This window comes from Schistocerca nitens, chromosome 2 (assembly GCF_023898315.1).
Source record: "Schistocerca nitens isolate TAMUIC-IGC-003100 chromosome 2, iqSchNite1.1, whole genome shotgun sequence".
Classification (NCBI taxonomy): domain Eukaryota; kingdom Metazoa; phylum Arthropoda; class Insecta; order Orthoptera; family Acrididae; genus Schistocerca; species Schistocerca nitens.
The window spans coordinates 770,324,098-770,344,776 of NC_064615.1; the positions used below are offsets into that span (position 1 = coordinate 770,324,098).

Below are 20,679 nucleotides of genomic sequence, written 5' to 3' on the forward strand. Positions count from 1 at the left end.
CGACAGCTCCATCTTAAGTTTGCTATCAAAGATCATAGCTCATGCCTTGTTCATTATTGTCAAATTTAGTCCCTGCTTTTCCATTGTGTTGAGGGCCATAAGAAATGCTATAGTCTAGCACAATTTCCTTTCCTTCTCACCAATTCATAAACAGGTGTATTCATCACTTTTGTCCCGTCTTCTTTTTGACACTCGCATAACTGATTTTTGCTTTCTAATATATATTTTCTTATGACTCTTGCAGCCTGTGACTTAAATCTTAACAGATAGGTTACACAAAAATTATTGAAATTGTCTAATACTGCCATGTAGTGTTGGGTATAATTGAATTTTTTAGGGGCTCTCTATATCTCCACAGGTGTCAATATGTATTATTTCAAAGGTCTTGTGGCTCATACTGTCGTATAAAATGAGTTTCTCTTTATCTTAGCTCTCACACAAGCTTTATACAATTTTTCTGCTGAGCATAAACAATTATGAATTCCATCACACGTTTCCTTGGTCTTTGAAGTACAACTTATGCCTGGTTGACTTAGCTTCTTGTGCCATCCTTGTTTTTCTTCTTCTGTAAGTAGTGTCTGTATTCCTGGCTTAATGATCACTTCTCACAAACCATTTGTTTTCTTCTCTCCTCTTAAAATATGCATTTTAGCTTTATAGATTTGAACAGAATGTTTACTAAACACAACTGTGCAATTTTTTCATTCACAGATATCAGATACATATTCAGTTCAGGAATATACATAACGTCCTTGAGAATATATTTTTCACCCACAAAGCTTAATGTTCCACAATTTTCATTGATCTTCCTTGTTTGACAATTTTCATAATACTGTCATAGTCTTTCACATTTGTTGACTTGTCCAGTTCATTACACATGTGTCCTGTGCATGAGCTATCTACACCCATGACCATTTCTTCTTTCTCATTAGCTTCTTCTGGAATATTTTCTGTGTTGTATTCATATGCAATGAGTTAATTGTCTTCTTTCCTTCATTGATGATTTCTTTCTTGTTCTTGTTAGTGATGACTTCTATCTTCTTCTCTACAGCAGTGGCTTCTTTCTAGTTTCCTTGAGTGATGTGTTCTTTCCTATTTTCTTCAATGACTGGATCATCTTTGATGTCTTCTAATGCAAAAAAAAAGAAATGCAAATTTTTGTGTTGTCATTGTTTGTAAAATAACGTTCTTCTTCTTTATGGTTTGTCTTTTTGGAGTGAGGACAGTGTGTGTAAGGTCTCAGTTTTAGTTCTTGAAGTTTATTCTTTCTTCTCTGTGATTAGTTTTCTTTCTTCTTAGGCTTCTTGCATTCTCGTGCAAAATGTTCATGTACACTACAGTTGTTACAAATTAGATCCTTCCTTTTATTTATTTTTAAACGAACATGAAAGGCAATACTCTCTTTTTGGTTGTTAATTTTTGAGTCATTCCTCTTCTGTTATGAGCCTTGCACTTAAGTTTTCCATAGTCTTCTCATTACTGAATAATGAATCCCATGCTGAAGTTAGGCACCAGCTCCCATCTGCTCGGCAAGCACATCGGAGCACAGTATCTCATTTTAATAACTGCATAGTGTGTATTTCCACCATTTGTATCACAAGACACACTTGTTTTCATATGAGAAGTCAGTTACAGTTGCAAAACTCATTAGTTGGATAGTAACCACCATTTGCAGCACCAGCATCAGTGTGTTTGTACCCACATTTTCACACTTCAATAACTGTCTAGTATATAGTTCCACTGTCTTTAATATGGTTAGGAACTGAGATTGCGGGATTCTGACATGAACTGAGTTGGTGACCGTTCACTCACATCTGGCTTCAATCATGCAACTTGAGACTGCTGCCAATAGACATTGGGGGCTGGATGTGGATATTTGGAGTATGTCCAGCATGACCGTCATGTGCCCCAATCAGTCTACTACTGTGACTGCCCCGTTTACTGCCAGCATCGAGGGTGACCTCTCACCTGTGGTCAAGTAGGAGCTAATTTCAAGGTGTAGCAGGCAGTGAAAGACTTTCTGGGGGAACAATCAAAAGACCTCCCTGGCTCATCTGACAGACAGGTTTCAGGCACTATTTACAGCTGACAATGATCGTGAAACAGGTGTAATCGCTTACACTCTTCCAATGGCTTCTTGGCCCGCAATATCTGGGCATTCACAGAGGGTGTAATTACTGGTAGCTACGAGCTCCAATGTCAGGTGTGTAATGGGGCCTCTTAGAAACATGGCTACCAAGGAGTGTGCATTGTCTGTACATACTGGGAGGAGTTATTCCAGATGTGGAATGAGTGGTTCAGGATGCCTTGAAGAACACAGGCTGTAGCCAGCTGCAGATGATGGCTCATGTTGATATTAACAATGTGAATCACTTTGGATCAGAAGAGATTCTCTTTGATTTCAAGTTGCTATCTGAAGTGGTAAAGACTGCTGGTATTGCTTCTGATATGAAAGCAAACCTTACCATCTATAGCATCTTCAACAGAACCGACTCTGGACCTTTGGTACACAGCTGAGTGGAGGGCCTGAATCAGAGGCTTAGATGGTTCCATGACTGTGTAGGTTGCAGATTTCTCAACTTGTACCATAAGGTGCTGGGGTTGTGTGTTCCACTTAATAGGTCAGCTACGTGGATAGTGTGGTGTATGTGGAATGTACTGGGCAGTTTTTTAGATTGGAGGGTCTCAGGAAAGTACAGAAAGGTCTTCAGCCTCAAAGGTTGTAAGATGAATACAGGAAAAGGGTAGACATAACAACAATTTGTATTGTTGTTGAAAATTGTCATAATAGTTTTGAGAAAGAACCACAGCCCCAAGAACAAGTAGAAAGCACTGAAGCTCAAATTTTTGTAGGTACCGAAAGCTGGTTGAAGCCAGACATAAGTTCACTCAAAATTTTTACAAAGGGCTTAACAGTGTTGAGGAAAGATAGATTAAATAAACTTGGTGGCGGCACATTTGCCACTGTTAAAAATAGTTTATTTTGTAGCAAAAGTAGATAGTTCCTGTCGGTTAGTTTGGATAGAGGTTATACTTGACAACTGGAATAAATTAATAATTTGCTCCTTTTACTGCCCCCTGACTCAGATGATCCAGTTGCTGCACAGTTCAAAGAAAACGTATTATCTCAAATAGGCACCCCACTTATACAATTACAGTTGGTGGTCACTTCAATCTACCTTCAACATGTTGGCCAAAATACATATTTAGAGCTGGTTGGAGGTATGAAACATCGTCAGAAATTGTGGTAGATACTTCCTCTGAAAATTATTTTGAGTAATTAGTTCAGGAGCCCTCTTGAAATTTAAATGGTTACAAAAACATATTTGACCTCGTAGCAACAAATAATCAAGTAGTAGTATCTGTGACAACTAAAAGATTTATACTAAATAAATTATTAAAAGATGGTACACAAAACAGGTCAGAACACTGTTGCAGAAGTAATAAAAAAAGTATGCCAAATTTTAAAGAACACAGAATTTCTGAGATTGGTGAGTTTTTACTGTAGTTCAAAACTTAGTGTGGACTTCAATGTGAAACGCTCTTAATGGTTCCCACAACTAAACTCTGTCTTGAAATCTGACAGAAAATCTGAAGAGATTCCGATCATATGTAAAGGGCACCAGTGGCATCACAGTCAGTCCTTCACTGCACGATACTATTGGTATCTCTACCGATGGTGGCACCACTAAAGTGGAATTATTAAACACAGTTTTCCGAAATTCATTCACCAAAGAGAGTGAAGTAAATATTACAGTGTTTGCATCAGAAACAGCTGCCAACACGAGTAACTTAGAAGAAGATATCCTTGGTGTAGCAAAGCTGCTTAAATAACTTAAAGAAGGCAGGTCTTCTGGTCCAGGTAGTATACCAGTTAGGTTCCTTTCAGAGTATGCTGAAGTAATAACCCCATACTTACCAGTCATATACAACTGCTCACTTCAGAAAGAAAACAGGAGTAACTTGCCGAATTAGAGAGCCAAATCACTGATGTTAATCTGCAGTAGAATTTTGGAACTTATGCTGTGTTTGAACATCATGAATTACCTTGAGGTAATGGTCAGCATGGATTCAGAAAATATTGTCCTTGTGAAACACAACTAGTTCTTTATTCTCTTGAAGTAATGAGTGCTAATGACAGGGGTCTCAAATTGATTCCATATTTCTAGATTTCCAGAAGACTTCTAACACCATTCCTCACAAGAGACTTCTAACCAAATTGCAAGCCTGTAGAGTATTGAAGTTGTGTGACTGGATTTTTTATTTCCTGTCAGATAGGTCACGGTACACTGTGTGATCAAAACTATCCGGACACCCCCAAAAACATACATTTTTCATATTAGGTGCATTGTGCTGCCACCTACTGCCAGGTCCTCCATATCAGCAACCTCAGTAATCATTAGACATCGTGAGAGGGCAGAATGGGTCGCTCCACAGAACTCACGGACTTGAAACGTGGTCAGGTGATTGGGTGTCACTTGCGAGATACGTCTGTATGCGGGATTTCCACACTCCTAAGCATCCCTAGGTCACTGTTTCCGATGTGATACTGAAGTGAGAACGTGAAGGGACATGTACAGCACAAAAGCGTACAGGCCAACCTCATCTGATGACTGACAGAGACCAACGACAGTTGAAGAGGCTCGTAATGTGTAGTAGGCAGACATCTATCCAGACCATCACACAGGAATTCCGAACAGCATCAGGATGCACTGCAAGTTCTATGACAGTTAGGCGGGAGGAGAGAAAACTTGGATTTTATGGTCGAGCTGCTGCTCATAAGCCACGCATCACGCTGGTAAATGCCACACGACACCTCGGTTGGTGTAAGGAGTGTAAACAGTGGAGTAACATTGTGTGGAGTGATGAATCACAGCACACAATGTGGCAATCCGATGGCAGGGCATGGGTATGGCTAATGCCCAGTGAACGTCAGCTGCCAGCGTGTGAAGTGCCAACAGTGAAATTTGGAGGGGGTGGTGTTATGGTATGGTTATGTTTTTCATGGAGGGGGCTTGCAACCCTTGTTGTTTTGCATGGCACTATCACAGCACAGGCCTACATTGATGTTTTAAGCACCTTCTTGCTTCCCACTGTTGAAGAGCAATTTGGGGATGGCGACTGCATCTTTCAATATGATCGAACACCTGTTCATTATGCACGACCTGTGGTGGAGTGGTTACACAACAATAACATCCCTATAATGGATTGGTCTGCACAGAGTTCTGACCTGAATCCTATAGAATACTTTTGGGATGTTTTGGAATGCCGACTTCGTGCCAGGCCTCACTGACCAACATTGATACGTCTCCTAAGTGCAGTATTCCATGAAGAATGGGCTGCCATTCCCCATGAAACCTTCCACCACCTGATTGGCAGTATGCCTGCGAGAGTGGAAGCTGTCATCAAGGCTAAGGGTGGCCCAACACCATATTGAATTCCAGCATTACCAATGGAGGGTGCCACAAACTTGTAAGTCATTTTCAGCCAGGTGTCTGGATACTTCTGATCACATAGTGTATGTAGTATTCGATAGAAAATTGAGTAAAGCAGAAGTGATATCTGGCGCTCTACAGAACTGTTATAGGCCCTCTGCTGTTCCTAATCTGTATAAATGTTTCAGGAGACAATTTGAGCAACCCTCTTGCAAGGGGACCACACAGTAAATGGATTTTTGTAATTTTTTATATTTACGGTAGGTGAAGTTCAGAACTCAAATATACTTCTTCCAAAGCAGGTCAATGCAAATCTCAGAAATTCTTGAGAAAATTGGCTTTGAAGTACTCCAGCCGTGTTTAATATGCTAAAATAAGGTACATATTTTTCAGTAAGCTGTGCAGCTCAGTGGTAGGGTTGTTGCACGGTGTGTGTGGGGCCAGGGTTCGATTCCAGACGGAATCAAAATTTTTAAACAAAGATGCATGTTATAGGAGCATTTCTGTGAAGCTTAAAAACATAAAGTGCACAAGAGTGTCAGCCATTACATTGAGTCCAATTTTGGTTATAATTTTTTCCTTCTTTTTGTTTTTGTTTTTTTTCTTTTTAATTCAGTTCGAATTCCTATTCATTTAAGTGTAAAATTCAACAAATATATGCTGATTAACTTATGCACATCTTATTTATGATCGTCTACTAATTATTTTTTTTATCTTTTTGTTTTTTACTCTTCACCTTTGTTTAAAAATTTAACTCCACCAGGATTTGATTCTAGACCCCTACGCATCTGGCAAGCACTCTACCACATAGCCACACTGTTTGTCAAAAGATCATCACCTTAGTTTAGAATATTAAGAATGGTGAGGAAACTTCAAAGTCAGTTTTCTCGAATATTTTTGAGAGTTGCATCGAACTGCTTTGGGAGCGGTGTATTTCAGTTCTCAGTGACACATACCGTAAATACAAAAAATTACAAAAATCCAATTGCCGAGGGGTCCCCTTGTTAGATGTTTTCAAGTGATGCTGTTGTTTATCACCTAGTAAAGTCAACAGAAGGTCAAAACCAACTATAAAATGACTTGGACGCAAAACCTGTATGTTATGAAAAGTCATAATTGTCTCTCAATAAGGAAAAGTATAGCGCCGTCGACATAAGTACGGAAAGAAAGCCATTAAGCTTCAGTTACGCGAAAGAACTTGCCCCCCTTCTGACAGCCGTGTACCGCAAGTCTCTAGAGGAACGGAAGGTTCCAAATGATTGGAAAAGAGCACAGGTGGTTCCAGTCTTCAAGAAGGGTCGTCATGCAGATGCGCAAAACTATAGACCTATATCTCTGACGTCGATCTGTTGTAGAATTTCAGAGCATGTTGTTTGCTCGAGTATCATGTCGTTTTTGGAAACCCAGAATCTACTCTGTAGGAATCAACATGGATTCCGGAAACAGCGATTGTGTCAGACCCAACTCGCTTTATTTGTTCATGAGACCCAGAAAATATTAGATACAGGCTCCCAGGTAGATGCTATTTTCCTTGACTTCCGGAAGGCGTTCGATACAGTTCCGCACTGTCGCCTGATAAACAAAGTAAGAGCCTACAGAATATCAGACCAGCTGTGTGGCTGGATTAAAGAGTTTTTAGCAAACAGAACACAGCATGTTGTTATCAATGGAGAGACGTCTACAGACATTAAAGTAACCTCTGGCGTGCCACAGGGGAGTGTTATGGGACCATTGCTTTTCACAATATATATAAATGACCTAGTAGATAGTGTCGGAAGTTCCATGCGGCTTTTCGCGAAATGCAGGAAGATCTGCAGCGGATAGGCACTTGGTGCAGGGAGTGGCAACTGACCCTTAACATAGATAAATGTAATGTATTGCGAATACATAGAAAGAAGGATCCTTTATTGTATGATTATATGGTAGCGGAACATACACTGGTACCAGTTACTTCTGTAAAATATCTGGGAGTACGCGTGCGGAACGATTTGATGTGGAATGATCATATAAAATTAATTGTTGGTAAGGCGGGTACCTGGTTGAGATTCGTTGAGAGAGTCCTTAGAAAATGTAGTCCGTCAATAAAGGAGGTGGCTTACAAAACACTCGTTCGACCTATACTTGAGTATTGCTCAACAGTGTGGGATCCGTACCAGATCGGGTTGACGGAGGAGATAGAGAAGATCCAAAGAAGAGCGGCGCGTTTCGTCACAGGGTTATTTGGTAACCGTGATAGTGTTACGGAGATGTTTAGCAAACTCAAGTGGCAGACTCTGCAAGAGAGGCTGCATTTCTAGATGAGGTATCGAATATATTGTTTCCCCCTACTTATACCTCCCGAGGAGATCACAAATGTAAAATTAGAGAGATTCGAGGGCGCACGGAGGCTTTCAGACAGTCGTTCTTGCCGCGAACCATACGCGACTGGAACAGGAAAGGGAGATAATGACAGTGGCACGTAAAGTGCCTTCCGCCACACACTGTTGGGTGGCTTGCGGAGTATAAATGTAGATGTAGATGTAAATCACCCACATTTAAAGGCTGTCAATTCAACTAAGTACCTAGGAATTATGACTATGAGTGTATTGTTGTGCAGTATGGGATCCTTACCAGATAAGCTTAATGGAGGACGTCAAAAAAGTCCAGAGAAGGCAACACCTTTTGTAAAGGAGGGGAGGTGGATATGATAAGTGAACTGGGGTGGCAATCATTAAAACAAAGACTCTTTCATTGTGGTGAGGTCTTTGCAAGAAATTTCAGTCACCAGCTTTCCCCTCTGAATGTGAAAATATTCTATTGCCACCAACCTTCATAGGGAGAACTGATTATTGCAATCAAATAAGAGAAATCCAAGCTTGTACAGGAAGGTTTTAGTGTTCATTTTTCCCACATGCTATTAGAGAGTGGAATAGTAGAGAGATAGTCTGAAGGTAGTTTGAAGATCCCTCTGCCAGGCACTTAATTGTGAGTTGTGAGAGTAATCATGTAGATATAGATGTGAAGAAAACTGTTTGAATTCATCTGGCAAAATAGACAATATTTTGGGTATGAGTGTTGATATTAGTATAGTATCTGACATCTTTTCTGACCAGAGATAATTCTGTTGAAATGCCATATTGTGCAGTGCACTTGTATTACTTGCTATGTCTCTATTTTTATTGTACTTGATACTATAATTTTTGAAGCAACTGCTGAATTCTTTGAGAAGTGTTTCTTTTGTATACTGCTTTAAGTTTTTTGTACATAGCCTTGGAACTTTCACAACACAGCACATGTGGCTTTATGTTTTTATCTGTTGTCTTTATTATATAATGTTTTGTCTGGCTGTCCGATTGCTGCAGTTCTACTTTTTTTTCTATTGTTCCAGTTTTTTTTATTATGCTTCAGTTCCATCCCCAATAGTCCTATGTTTTAGGTCCACAGACATATCGCACTTCCAGATAACTTTACATTCTGATTTTTATTCTGTTGCCAACCTTAAAGACCCTGCAGCAATCTTTGTGTTTTACTAACTCTTCAACACTTTCAACAATATGCTCTAGGTTATTTCTTTTGAGCAATGAGGCATTAAATTAATTAATTAATATGTCCAGCTCCCACTTTAAAAAATTCTTATCCAAAGATTTGGTTGCCATTATGTTCAGTGTCATTTTCTGAAAAAGTCTGCTGTATAACGTTAGTAACCACAGCAGACATTCCTCAGTGTTTTCATCAATACGAAGTGTATTAAATTAAGCAAACTTTCTTTTCAGGGCCAAATCTATATGGTGCGATGATAATTGTAAAGCAATTCCCAGTTCATAAATGTAATCATCAGACTAAACCTGTGTCTGGAGCAGCATGCCTGGCATCAATGTTGGGAGAGACAAATCCATCAAGGTAAAAAAAAAAAATTAAATTATGATTTCCAATTGTATAAATTGAGGCTTAAATTAAACATCCTAAGAGGTTGCGTTTATTATTGTTATGTAGCTCTGTATGGTTTTCATTAGATAGAATTTGAAAATTCTGAAGTTAAAAGAGATAGACTTAAAACATTTTCACAGCATATAAAATTTGGTGCTTGTAATTATTTATTTTTATTGTATCTAAATTTATACTTTTCTACTAGATAATGAAAGCTGTAAGAATCACTATAATTTTCTTATTTTGCTCACTACATGCTATTGTTCAATCATTCTTATACAATTATGGCATTGTGTTCATCGGTTGTGCTGTCAGATTTTGTTTGCTTATAAATTAATGTTTGATGGAAAGGCCCTTTCAGAGTGCAGAAGAAACCACATTATGCACGTCTCCAAATATACAGGGTATGTTCAATATCAGCACCATTCACCAGAAGGCACAAGTGGAGTCAATACATGCCAACTTTGCAAATAAAATGTTACTGCGTGACGGTGAAGATTTTCTGGATCATGTCATCTTCAGTGATGAACTGACACTTCATCTAAGTGGAAATGTGTATTCGCATAATGTGCTCTTCTGGGAGCCACATATCTTTATTTGTTAGCAAGATGGTGTGTCACCGCACTAGAATAACTTGATACGCAGTAGGTTAAATGATGTTGTATTTTCCCAGACAGGTTAAAATATGCCATTGTCAAGCCTCCCTACAAAAAAGGGGACGCCACAGATGTCAATAAGTACTGGCCAGTATCCTTGCTTATAGCATTTTCAAAAATCGTCAAGAAAGTAATGTACTCAAGAGTGATAGCCATCTCAACAGTAATGGGGTGTTTAGTAAATCGCAGTCTGGATTTCAAAAATGCTGTTCCACCGAGACAGCAATATACAGTTTCACTGCCAACATAGTAGAGTCTTTAAATAGTAAAATGTCACCAATAGAAATTTTCTGTGACTTATCCAAAGCATTTGATTGTGTGAACCATGACATTATGTTACAAAAATTACAATTCTATGGTATAAATGGAACAGCAATTGAGTGTTTTAGAAAACTGCTCAAAGATATGAACTGGAAAGATGTTTATAATGCTATTGACATGAATGAAAAATATAACACATTCATGAACAATGTCAGTACCATGTTTGAAAACTGTTTTCCTCTAAAAGTTACTCAAATTAAACAGAAGTCTATAATAAAACCATGGATTACACAAGGAATAAAGATTTCCTGTTAGACAAAAAGGAAAATTTATCTGTTGACCAAGAATAGCTCCAATGCTGATGATTTAGCTAAATACAAGGAATACTGTAAAATATTAAAAAAAGTATTTCAGACATCTAAACAAATACACTACGAGAAGAAGGTAGCAATGTCAGGGAACAAAATAAAAACAATATGGGATATAGTGAAAGAGGAGACTGGTAGAACCAGAAAGGAACAGGAGCAAATAGCACTAAGGGTAGATGACACATTAGTAACTGATGGGCATAGTGTGGCAAATCTATTTAACAAGTACTTTATATCCATTACTGATAGAACAGAAGAAATATTGAATTTAATTGATGAAAGGAGAAAGTATAAAAATGCAGTAAATGAAGCAGGCAAAGAGGAATACAAACGTCTCAAAAACGATATCGACAGGAAGTGCAAAATGGCTAAGCAGGGATGGCTAGAGGACAAATGTAAGGATCTAGAGGCTTGTCTCACTAGGGGTAAGATAGATACTGCCTACAGGAAAATGAAAGAGACCTTTGGAGAAAAGGGAGCCACTTGTATGAATATCAAGAGCTCAGATGGCAACCCAGTTCTAAGCAAAGAAGGGAAGGCAGAAAGGTGGAAGGAGTATATAGAGGGTTTATACAAGGGCGATGTACTTGAGGACAATATTATGGAAATGGAAGAGGATGTAGATGAAGATGAAATGGGAGATACGATACTGCGTGAAGAGTTTGACAGAGCGCTGAAAGACCTGAGTCGAAACAAGGCCCCCGGAGTAGACAACATTCCATTAGAACTACTGACGGCCTTGGGAGAGCCAGTCCTGACAAAACTCTAACATCTGGTGAGCAAGATGTATGAGACAGACAAAATACCCTCAGACTTCAAGAAGAATATAATAATTCCAATCCCAAAGAAAGCAGGTGTTGACAGATGTGAAAATTACCGAACTATCAGTTTAATAAGTCACAGCTGCAAAATACTAACGCGAATTCTTTACAGACAAATGGAAAAACTGGTAGAAGCGGACCTCGGGGAAGATCAGTTTGGATTCCGTAGAAATGTTGGAACACGTGAGGCAATACTAACCTTACGACTTATCTTAGAAGAAAGATTAAGAAAAGGCAAACCTACGTTTCTAGCATTTGTAGACTTAGAGAAAGCTTTTGACAATGTTGACTGGAATACTCTCTCTCACATTCTAAAGGTGGCAGGGGTAAAATACAGGGAGCGAAAGTCTATTTACAATTTGTACAGAAACCAGATGGCAGTTATAAGAGTCGAGGGGCATGAAAGGGAAGCAGTGATTGGGAAGGGAGTGAGACAGGGTTGTAGCCTCTCCCCTATGTTATTCAATCTGTATATTGAGCAAGCAGTAAAGGAAACAAAAGAAAAATTTGGAGTAGGTATTAAAATTCATGGAGAAGAAGTAAAAACTTTGAGGTTCGCCGATGACATTGTAATTCTGTCAGAGACAGCAAAGGACTTGGAAGAGCAGTTGAACGGAATGGACAGTGTCTTGAAAGGAGGATATAAGATGAACATCAACAAAAGCAAAACGAGGATAATGGAATGTAGTCAAATTAAATCGGGTGATGCTGAGGGAATTAGATTAGGAAAGGAGACACTTAAGGAGTTTTGCTATTTAGGGAGTAAAATAACTGATGATGGTCGTAGTAGAGAGGATATAAAATGTAGACTGGCAATGGCAAGGAAATCGTTTCTGAAGAAGAGAAATTTGTTAACATCGAGTATAGATTTAAGTGTCAGGAAGTCGTTTCTGAAAGTATTTGTATGGAGTGTAGCCATGTATGGAAGTGAAACATGGACGATAACTAGTATGGACAAGAAGAGAATAGAAGCTTTCGAAATGTGGTGCTACAGAAGAATGCTGAAGATAAGGTGGGTAGATCACGTAACTAATGAGGAGGTATTGAATAGGATTGGGGAGAAGAGAAGTTTGTGGCACAACTTGACTAGAAGAAGGGATCAGTTGGTAGGACGTGTTTTGAGGCATCAAGGGATCACAAATTTAGCATTGGAGGACAGCGTGGAGGGTAAAAATCGTAGAGGGAGACCAAGAGATGGATACACTAAGGAGATTCAGAAGGATGTAGGTTGCAGTAGGTACTGGGAGATGAAGAAGCTTGCACAGGATAGAGTAGCATGGAGAGCTGCATCAAACCAGTCTCAGGACTGAAGACCACAACAACAACAACTGATAGAATGGGACTGTCAGGATCAGTAAATAATGCCCTTGAATATCTGAAACTAGCCTTTACAAATAGCTTCAGGTACATGAATATGTCACTCACTTCACCAAAAGAAATAACTTCCATAATAAAATCTTTAAAAACAAAGTATTCTAGTGGTTACGATGAAATATCAACAAAGTTAATTAAGGCATGTTCTTGTGAGTTTAGTACAGTTCTAAGTTACTTGTGTAACCAGTCAATTATAACTGGGATATTTCCTGACTGGCTAAAACATGCAGATGTTAAGCTTCTATTCAAGAAAGGGGATAAAGAGATACCATCAAACTACAGACCGATTTCACTTTTTCCAGCATTCTCGAAATTTTTAGAAAAAGTAATGTACAGGCAGCTTCTCAACCATCTGACCACAAATAACATATTATCAAGAACACAGTTTGGATTTCTGAAGGGTTCTGATATCGAGAAGGCTATTTACATGTACAGTGAAATACGTAATTCATTAAGTAACAAGTTACAAGCAGCAGGTATTTTCTGTGATTTGTCAAAGGCATTCGCTTGTGTGAACCACAACATCCTTTTAAATAAATTAGAAATCTATGGTGTCACGGGCAGTGCTGCAAAATGGTTCAAGTCATACCTCGCTAACAGGAAACGAAGGGTGTCAGTGCAAGGGACTAGTGAATTAAGTCATCATCAGAATGGGAAGAAATTACATGTGGTGTCCCACAAGGATCCATCTTAGGGCCATTGCTTTTTCTTGTGTACATTAATGATCTCTCATCAGTTACACTGCAAGAAGCAGAGTTCGTTTTGTTTGCAGATGACACAAATATTGGAATAAATAGTATGTCGAGTGTAGTTCTAGAAAGATCTGCTAATGATATTTTCATGGATATTAATAAATGGTTTAAAGCCAACTCACTGACATTAAACTTCGAAAAGACTCACTATATGCAATTCAGAACCTGTAAGAGGTTTCCACCCAGCATATGCATAAAGTATGAAGAAGAGCAGATAGATGAGGTTGACAGTCTTAAATTCCTGGGATTACAACTTAATAATAAATTCAGTTGAGAGGAGCACACCACAGAACTGCAGAAATACCTTAACAAATCTGTATTTGCAATTCGAGTGTTAGCAGACATAGGCGACATAAAAATGAAAAAGCTTGCATACTTTGCCTACTTTCATTCCATAATGTCATATGGTATAATATTTTGGGGTAACTCTTCAAGTGAAACGAAAGTTTTCAGAGTCCAAAAGCGTGTAATACGTATTATTTGTGTAGTAAATTCACGGACGTCCTGTAGAAACCTCTTCAAAGAACTCGGTATACTAACTACTGCCTCTCAGTATATTTACTCCTTAATGAAATTTGTCCTAAATAATATATCTATTTTTCCAACAAACAGCTCAGTTCATACATACAATACCAGGAACAAAAATGATATGAACAAGGACTTAGGCCGGCCGAAGTGGCCGCGCGGTTCTGGCGCTGCAGTCTGGAACCGCGAGACCGCTACAGTCGCAGGTTCGAATCCTGCCTCGGGCATGGATGTGTGTGATGTCCTTAGGTTAGTTAGGTTTAACTAGTTCTAAGTTCTAGGGGACTAATGACCTCAGCAGTTGAGTCCCATAGTGCTCAGAGCCATTTGAACCATTTTTGAACAAGGACTTAAAAGCACTTACTTTAGTTCAAAAAGGGGTCCACTACTCAGGAACACTCATCTTCAATAATTTGCCAGCAAACATAAAAAATTTAGTTACAAATAAAGATCAGTTTAAAAGGAGCCTGAAAGACTTACTAGTGGCCAACTCCTACTCCATTGACGAATTTTTTAATAGAAACAAATGATGTATTGTATATATTCATACTATTAGTATTGTTATTTCAGCTTTAAAAAAATAAGAAAAAAAATAAAAATAAAAAATTGACATGTTCCACATCCACAAGGATCTCCTCAACACAGATCTATGGAAGAAAAAACTAGTCTAATCTAATCTAAGCATATGAGTGGTTTAAGTCATCTATACAACAGGAAGCAGAAAGTTTCTTTATATGGTTTAAGTGATTTAAGAAAGTTTCCCACTTCATCTAACTGAAGTGAAATTACATTAGGTGTTCCATCAAGGGTCCCCTTCTGTTCTTGATATATGTGAATGACTGCCCTTCTTATCTGAAACAAGAAGCTAAAATAGAAAATGATATGAATAATGTCTTTGGAAAAGTTATCGATTGGTTTTCTGTGAATGGGCTTGCTTTGAGCTATGAAAAAACGCAGTACATCCAAATTTCTACTGCAAGAAGTACAGTTCCTTCAATAAATATAACACATGAACAGAAGTCAGTAGCCAGGGAGAGCATACTAAGTTTTTGGGTGTACACATAGATGAGAATCTTAATTGGGAAATTCATATTTTGGATCTCCTAAAGCGACTAGTTTCAGCAACTTTTGCAGTCAGAATAATTGCTGATTTTGAAAATATTGAAATTAGCAAGCTAACATACTTTGCATACTTTCACTATCTGATGTCATGATGTTGTTGTTGTGGTCTTCAGTCCTGAGACTGGTTTGATGCAGCTCTCCATGCTGCTCTATCCTGTGCAAGCTTATTCATCTCCCAGTACTTACTGCAACCTACATCCTTCTGAATCTGTTAGTGTATTCATCTCTTGGTCTCCCTCTATGATTGTTACCCTCCACACTGCCCTCCAATACTAAATTTGTGATCCCTTGATGCCTCAGAACATGTCCTACCAACCGGTCCCTTCTTCTTGTCAAGTTGTACCACAAACTGCTCTTCTCCCCTCTATTCAATACCTCCTCATTAGTTATGTGATCTACCCATCTAATCTTCAGCATTCTTCTGTAGCACCACATTTCAAAAGCTGCTATTCTCTTCTTGTCCAAACTATTTATCATCCATGTTTCACTTCCATACAAGGCTACACTCCATACAAATACTTTCAGAAATGACTTCCTGACACTTAAATCAATACTCAATGTTAACAAATTTCTCTGCTTCAGAAACGCTTTCCTTGCCATTGCCAGTCTACATTTTATATCCTCTCTACTTCGACCATCATCAGTTATTTTGCTCCCCAAATAGCGAAACTCCTATACAACTCTAAGTGTCTCATTTCCTAGTCTAATTCCCTCAGCATCAACCGACTTAATTCAACTACATTCCATTATCCTCGTTTTGCTTTCGTTGATGTTCATCTTATATCCTCCAAGACACTGTCCATTCTGTTCAACTGCTCTTCCAAGTCCTTTGCTGTCTCTGACAGAACTAAAATGTCATCAGCGAACCTCAAAATTTTTATTTCTTCTCCATGGATTTTAATACCTACTTGGAATTTTTCTTTTGTTTCCTTTAGTGCTTGCTCAATATACAGATTGAATGACATCGGGGAGAGGCTACAACCCTGTCTCACTCCCTTCCCAACCACTGCTTCCCTTTCATGCCCCTTGACTCTTATAACTGCCATCTTGTTTCTGTACAAATTGTAAATAGACTTTCGCTCCCTGTATTTTACCCTTGCCACCTTTAGAATTTGAAAGAGAGTATTCCAGTCAACATTGTCAAAAGCTTTCTCTAAGTCTACAAATGCTAGAAACGTAGGTTTGCCTTTCCTTAATCTTTCTTCTAAGATAAGTCGCAAGGTCAATATTGCCTCTTGTGTTCCAACATTTCTGCGGAATCCAAACTGATCTTCTCCGAGGTCGGCTTCTACCTGTTTTTCCATTCATCTGTAAAGAATTCGCATTAGTATCTTGCAGCTGTGACTTATTAAACTGATAGTTTGGTAATTTTCACATCTGTCAACACCTGCTTTCTTTGGGATTGGAATTATTATATTCTTCTTGAAGTCTGAGGGTATTTTGTCTGTCTCATACATCTTGCTCACCAGATGGTAGAGTTTTGTCAGGACTGGCTCTCCCAAGGCCGTCAATAGTTTCAATGGAATGTTGTCTACTCCCGGGGACTTGTTTCGACTCAGGTCTTTCAGTGCTCTGTCAAACCCTTCACGCAGTATTGTATCTCCCATTTCATCTTCATCTACATCCTCTTCCATTTCCATAATATTGTCCTCAAGTACATAACCCTTGTGTAGACCCTCTATATACTCCTTCCACCTTTCTGCTTTCCCTTCTTTGCTTAGAACTGGGTTTCCACCTGAGCTCTTGATATTCATACAAGTGGCTCCCTTTTCTCCAAAGGTCTCTTTAATTTTCCTGTAGGTATTATCTATCTTACCCCTAGTGAGATAAGCCTCTACATCCTTACATTTGTACTGTAGCCTTCCCTGATTAGCCATTTTGCACTTCCTATCAATCTCATTTTTGAGACGTTTGTATTCCTCTTTGCCTGCTTCATTTATTGCGTTTTTGTATTTTCTCCTTTCATCAATTAAATTCAATATTTCTTCTGTTACCCAAGGATTTCTACTAGCCCTCTTCTTTTTACCTACTTGATCCTCTGCTGCCTTCACTACTTCATCCCTTAGAGCTACCCATTCTTCTTCTACTGTATTTCTTTCCCCCATTCCAGTCAATTGTTCCCTTATGCTCTCCCTGAAACTCTCTACAACCTCTGGTTCTTTCAATTTATCCAGGTCCCATCTCCTTAAATTCCCACCTTTTTGCAGTTTCTTCAGTTTTAATCTACAGTTCATAACCAATAGATTGTGGTCAGAGTCCACATCTGCCCCTGGAAATGTCTTACAATTATAACCTGGTTTCTAAATCTCTGTCTTACCATTATATAATCTGTCTGATACCTTCTAGTATCTCCAGGATTCTTCCATTTATACAACCTTCTTTTATGATTCTTGAACCAAGTGTGAGCTATGATTAAGTTATGCTCTGTGCAAAATTCTACCAGACGGCTTCTTCTTTCATTTCTCACCCCCAATCCATATTCACTACTATGTTTCCTTCTCTCCCTTTTCCTACTCTCGAATTCCAGTCACCCATGACTATTAAATTTTCATCTCCCTTCACTACCTGAATAATTTCTTTTATCTCATCATACATTTCATCAATTTCTTCATCATCTGCAGAGCTAGTTGGCATATAAACTTGTACTTCTGTAGTAGGCATGGGCTTCGTGTCTATCTTGGCCACAATAATGCGTTCACTATGCTGTTTGTAGTAGCTTACCCGCACTGTTATTTTTTTATTCATTATTAAACCTAGTCCTGCATTATCCCTATTTGATTGTGTATTTATAACCCTGTATTCACCTGACCAAAAGTCTTGTTACTCCTGCCACCAAACTTCACTAATTCCCACTATATCTAACTTCAACCTATTCATTTCCCTTTTTAAGTTTTCTAACCTTCCTGCTCGATTAAGGGATCTGACATTCCACACTCCGATCCGTATAACGCCAGTTTTTTTCTCCTGATATTGACATCCTCCTGAGCGCAGTACCAGCACAGCAAGGCCATTTTGGTTAGTGTTACAAGGCCAGATCAGTCAATCATCCAGACTGTTGCCCCTGTAGCTACTGAAAAGGCTGCTGCCTCTCTTCAGGAACCACACGTTTGTCTGGCCTCTCAACAGATACCCCTCCGTTGTGGTTGCACCTACAGTACGGCCATCTCTATCGCTGAGGCATGCAAGTCTCCCCACCAACAGCAAGGTCCATGGTTCACGGGGGGGGGGGGGGGGGGGGGGGGGGCTGATGTCATACGGAATAATATTTTGGGATGACTCAACACTTCGGCAAAACATATTCATTGCTCAAAAGAAAGTGCTTAGAATAATGTGTGGGGCTCATAGTTGCCCATCGTGTAGGTTAGAATTCTTACAACAGCCTCACAGTACATTTAATCAGTAATGAAATTTGTTCTCAATAACATGGACCAGTTTAAAAACAATAGTGACATTCATGATTATAATACCTGAAGAAAGAAATACTTCAATTATCCTCTACTTAACCTAGCTTTGGTGCAGAAAGGGGTAAAATATGCCGCTGTAAAACTTTTCGATAAATTACTAGATGAAATAAAATGTCTGACAGACTGCAGTAATAGTTTTAAAAATAAATTGAAATCATATTTCCGTGACATCTCCTTCTACACTGTAGATGAATTCTTGAAAAGGATGTAAGGGAATGGGGTAGGTAATAAGAATCTTAAGCTTTAAAAAAAAAAAAAAATCTTATGCACTTGACACATTCTACATCATAACTATTATCGTGAGATTGATCAATGAAACAACGTAACTAACTAATCACTGGCTTGTGTGCGGGGGACCAGATGACAGAGCTGGTTTTGAATGGCCTCCATGTTCACTTGATCTGATGCCATGCAATTTTACCTTTGGGGGTTTACAAATGATCATGTGTATGTACCTCCACTACCAACTGACCTACTTGACTTAAGAAACAATATTGAAGCAGTTGGTACAACAATTACTATAGACACACTGATCAAGGTTTGGGAAGAACTCACCTGTAGGTTCAATGTGTCCTGTGTGATGAGTGGTGCTCACACTGAACACTTGTAACAGAAACTGTTTGAGTTGCTCTTTCATTTGATGTATTATTTACAATTGTAAGTCGACTCTAATAAATGCTACACCCTGTACATTCACATTCACACCTCCTGATAGTTGCATGGTATATATGCTGGGGAAAACATCTGTTTTTGAGGATACCTGGTTCATGAAACCTAGAATAGATCGATCATCAATGAGATGAATGCTTCTGAGTTAATGGATACAGCAAAATGTCATGGTTCAAATGCTTTGCATAGTTTGGTGGAAGGCAATTGTGAGAAATTCTACAGTTGATCTACTCTAGTTTTTATGAACCAGATATTCTCAAAAAAAGATCTTTTGCCCCAGCATATTTGCCATGCAAGTATCGGGACGTGAGACTGAGCCTGTATTTGAAAACATGCATAATGTGGTTTCTTCTGCACTCTGAAAGGATCTTTCCATCAAACAGTAATTTATAAGTTCTGCTACTTATACGCAGTTTCATCTGGATTTGTGCTCTCAGCACTAAATGGTAACCATCACTGCCACTATCTGAGACTAAATTTATAATCTTATCCCGCATGACCAGACAGTTGACAAATATTAATTTTGCACTGATTTTTATGAAAATCAGCATTTCCTCATTTGTTCATCTGTCATTGGGATCATAAAACAAATTTCCAGTTTCTCATGCTTTCCAGTTATTTTTGTGTCTACTTCTAGATATGTGCCTTAAAGTTTATTTTTATTTCCTGTTTACATATTTATGTATGATGAGGTCAGCAATCATTTTGTGATACAACAATAAATTGTAACTTCAAATACCAGCTATAATCAAAACAGAAGCGCACAAAATTTGCTATTTTTACAGATCAAGCTGTCTGATACTCAGCATAACTATAAGAATATAGCTTTCATATTGTAAACTGGAAAATTCATGTGAGCATACAAAATATGCAGCTTGACAGCTGTGTGTAAGAGGCAGGCTATAAAGATGTTGAGTTACAGAAAAAAAATATGTTTTAAGGTAGGAGAGAAAATTGCAGCACTAAAGCAAGTGTTCATCCAAACAGCTCTTGGCTGTGCTGGTCATTGACCTATTGGAGATGGTATGTCCTTGCCATCCTCTGATCTAAGGAGCAAGCCATGCAGCCAGTTATACAGGGGCACATAATTGAACACCAGATGGAAAAAATGTAAATTTAATATTTTGTCAGCTGCCTGGTCATGCAGGGTAAATTATAAGTTTAGTCTCAGGTCATGGCAGTAACAGTTCCCACATAGTATTGAGAGCATAAATCCAGATGACTGCATATAAGTAGCAGAACATTCCCAGTTCTAGAAATTATATAAGAAAAATAGACTGGATGTCAACAAAGGCATCATATTTGTTGCTACAGAGTATTACATCA

The 20,679-nt window shown here is 38.6% G+C and overlaps 1 protein-coding gene across 3 annotated transcripts in view; it reads left to right on the forward strand.

Annotated features, from left to right (window-relative positions):
• The window catches only part of LOC126237013 (rRNA-processing protein UTP23 homolog), a 64,618-nt gene that overhangs the window by 29,158 nt on the left and 14,781 nt on the right, over positions 1-20,679 (forward strand). For all 3 annotated transcript variants that reach the window (XM_049946742.1, XM_049946743.1, XM_049946741.1), the window contains exon 3: positions 9,188-9,314. In XM_049946742.1, the coding sequence (XP_049802699.1) occupies positions 9,188-9,314 (127 nt within the window). The remainder of the gene's footprint in view (positions 1-9,187; positions 9,315-20,679) is intronic.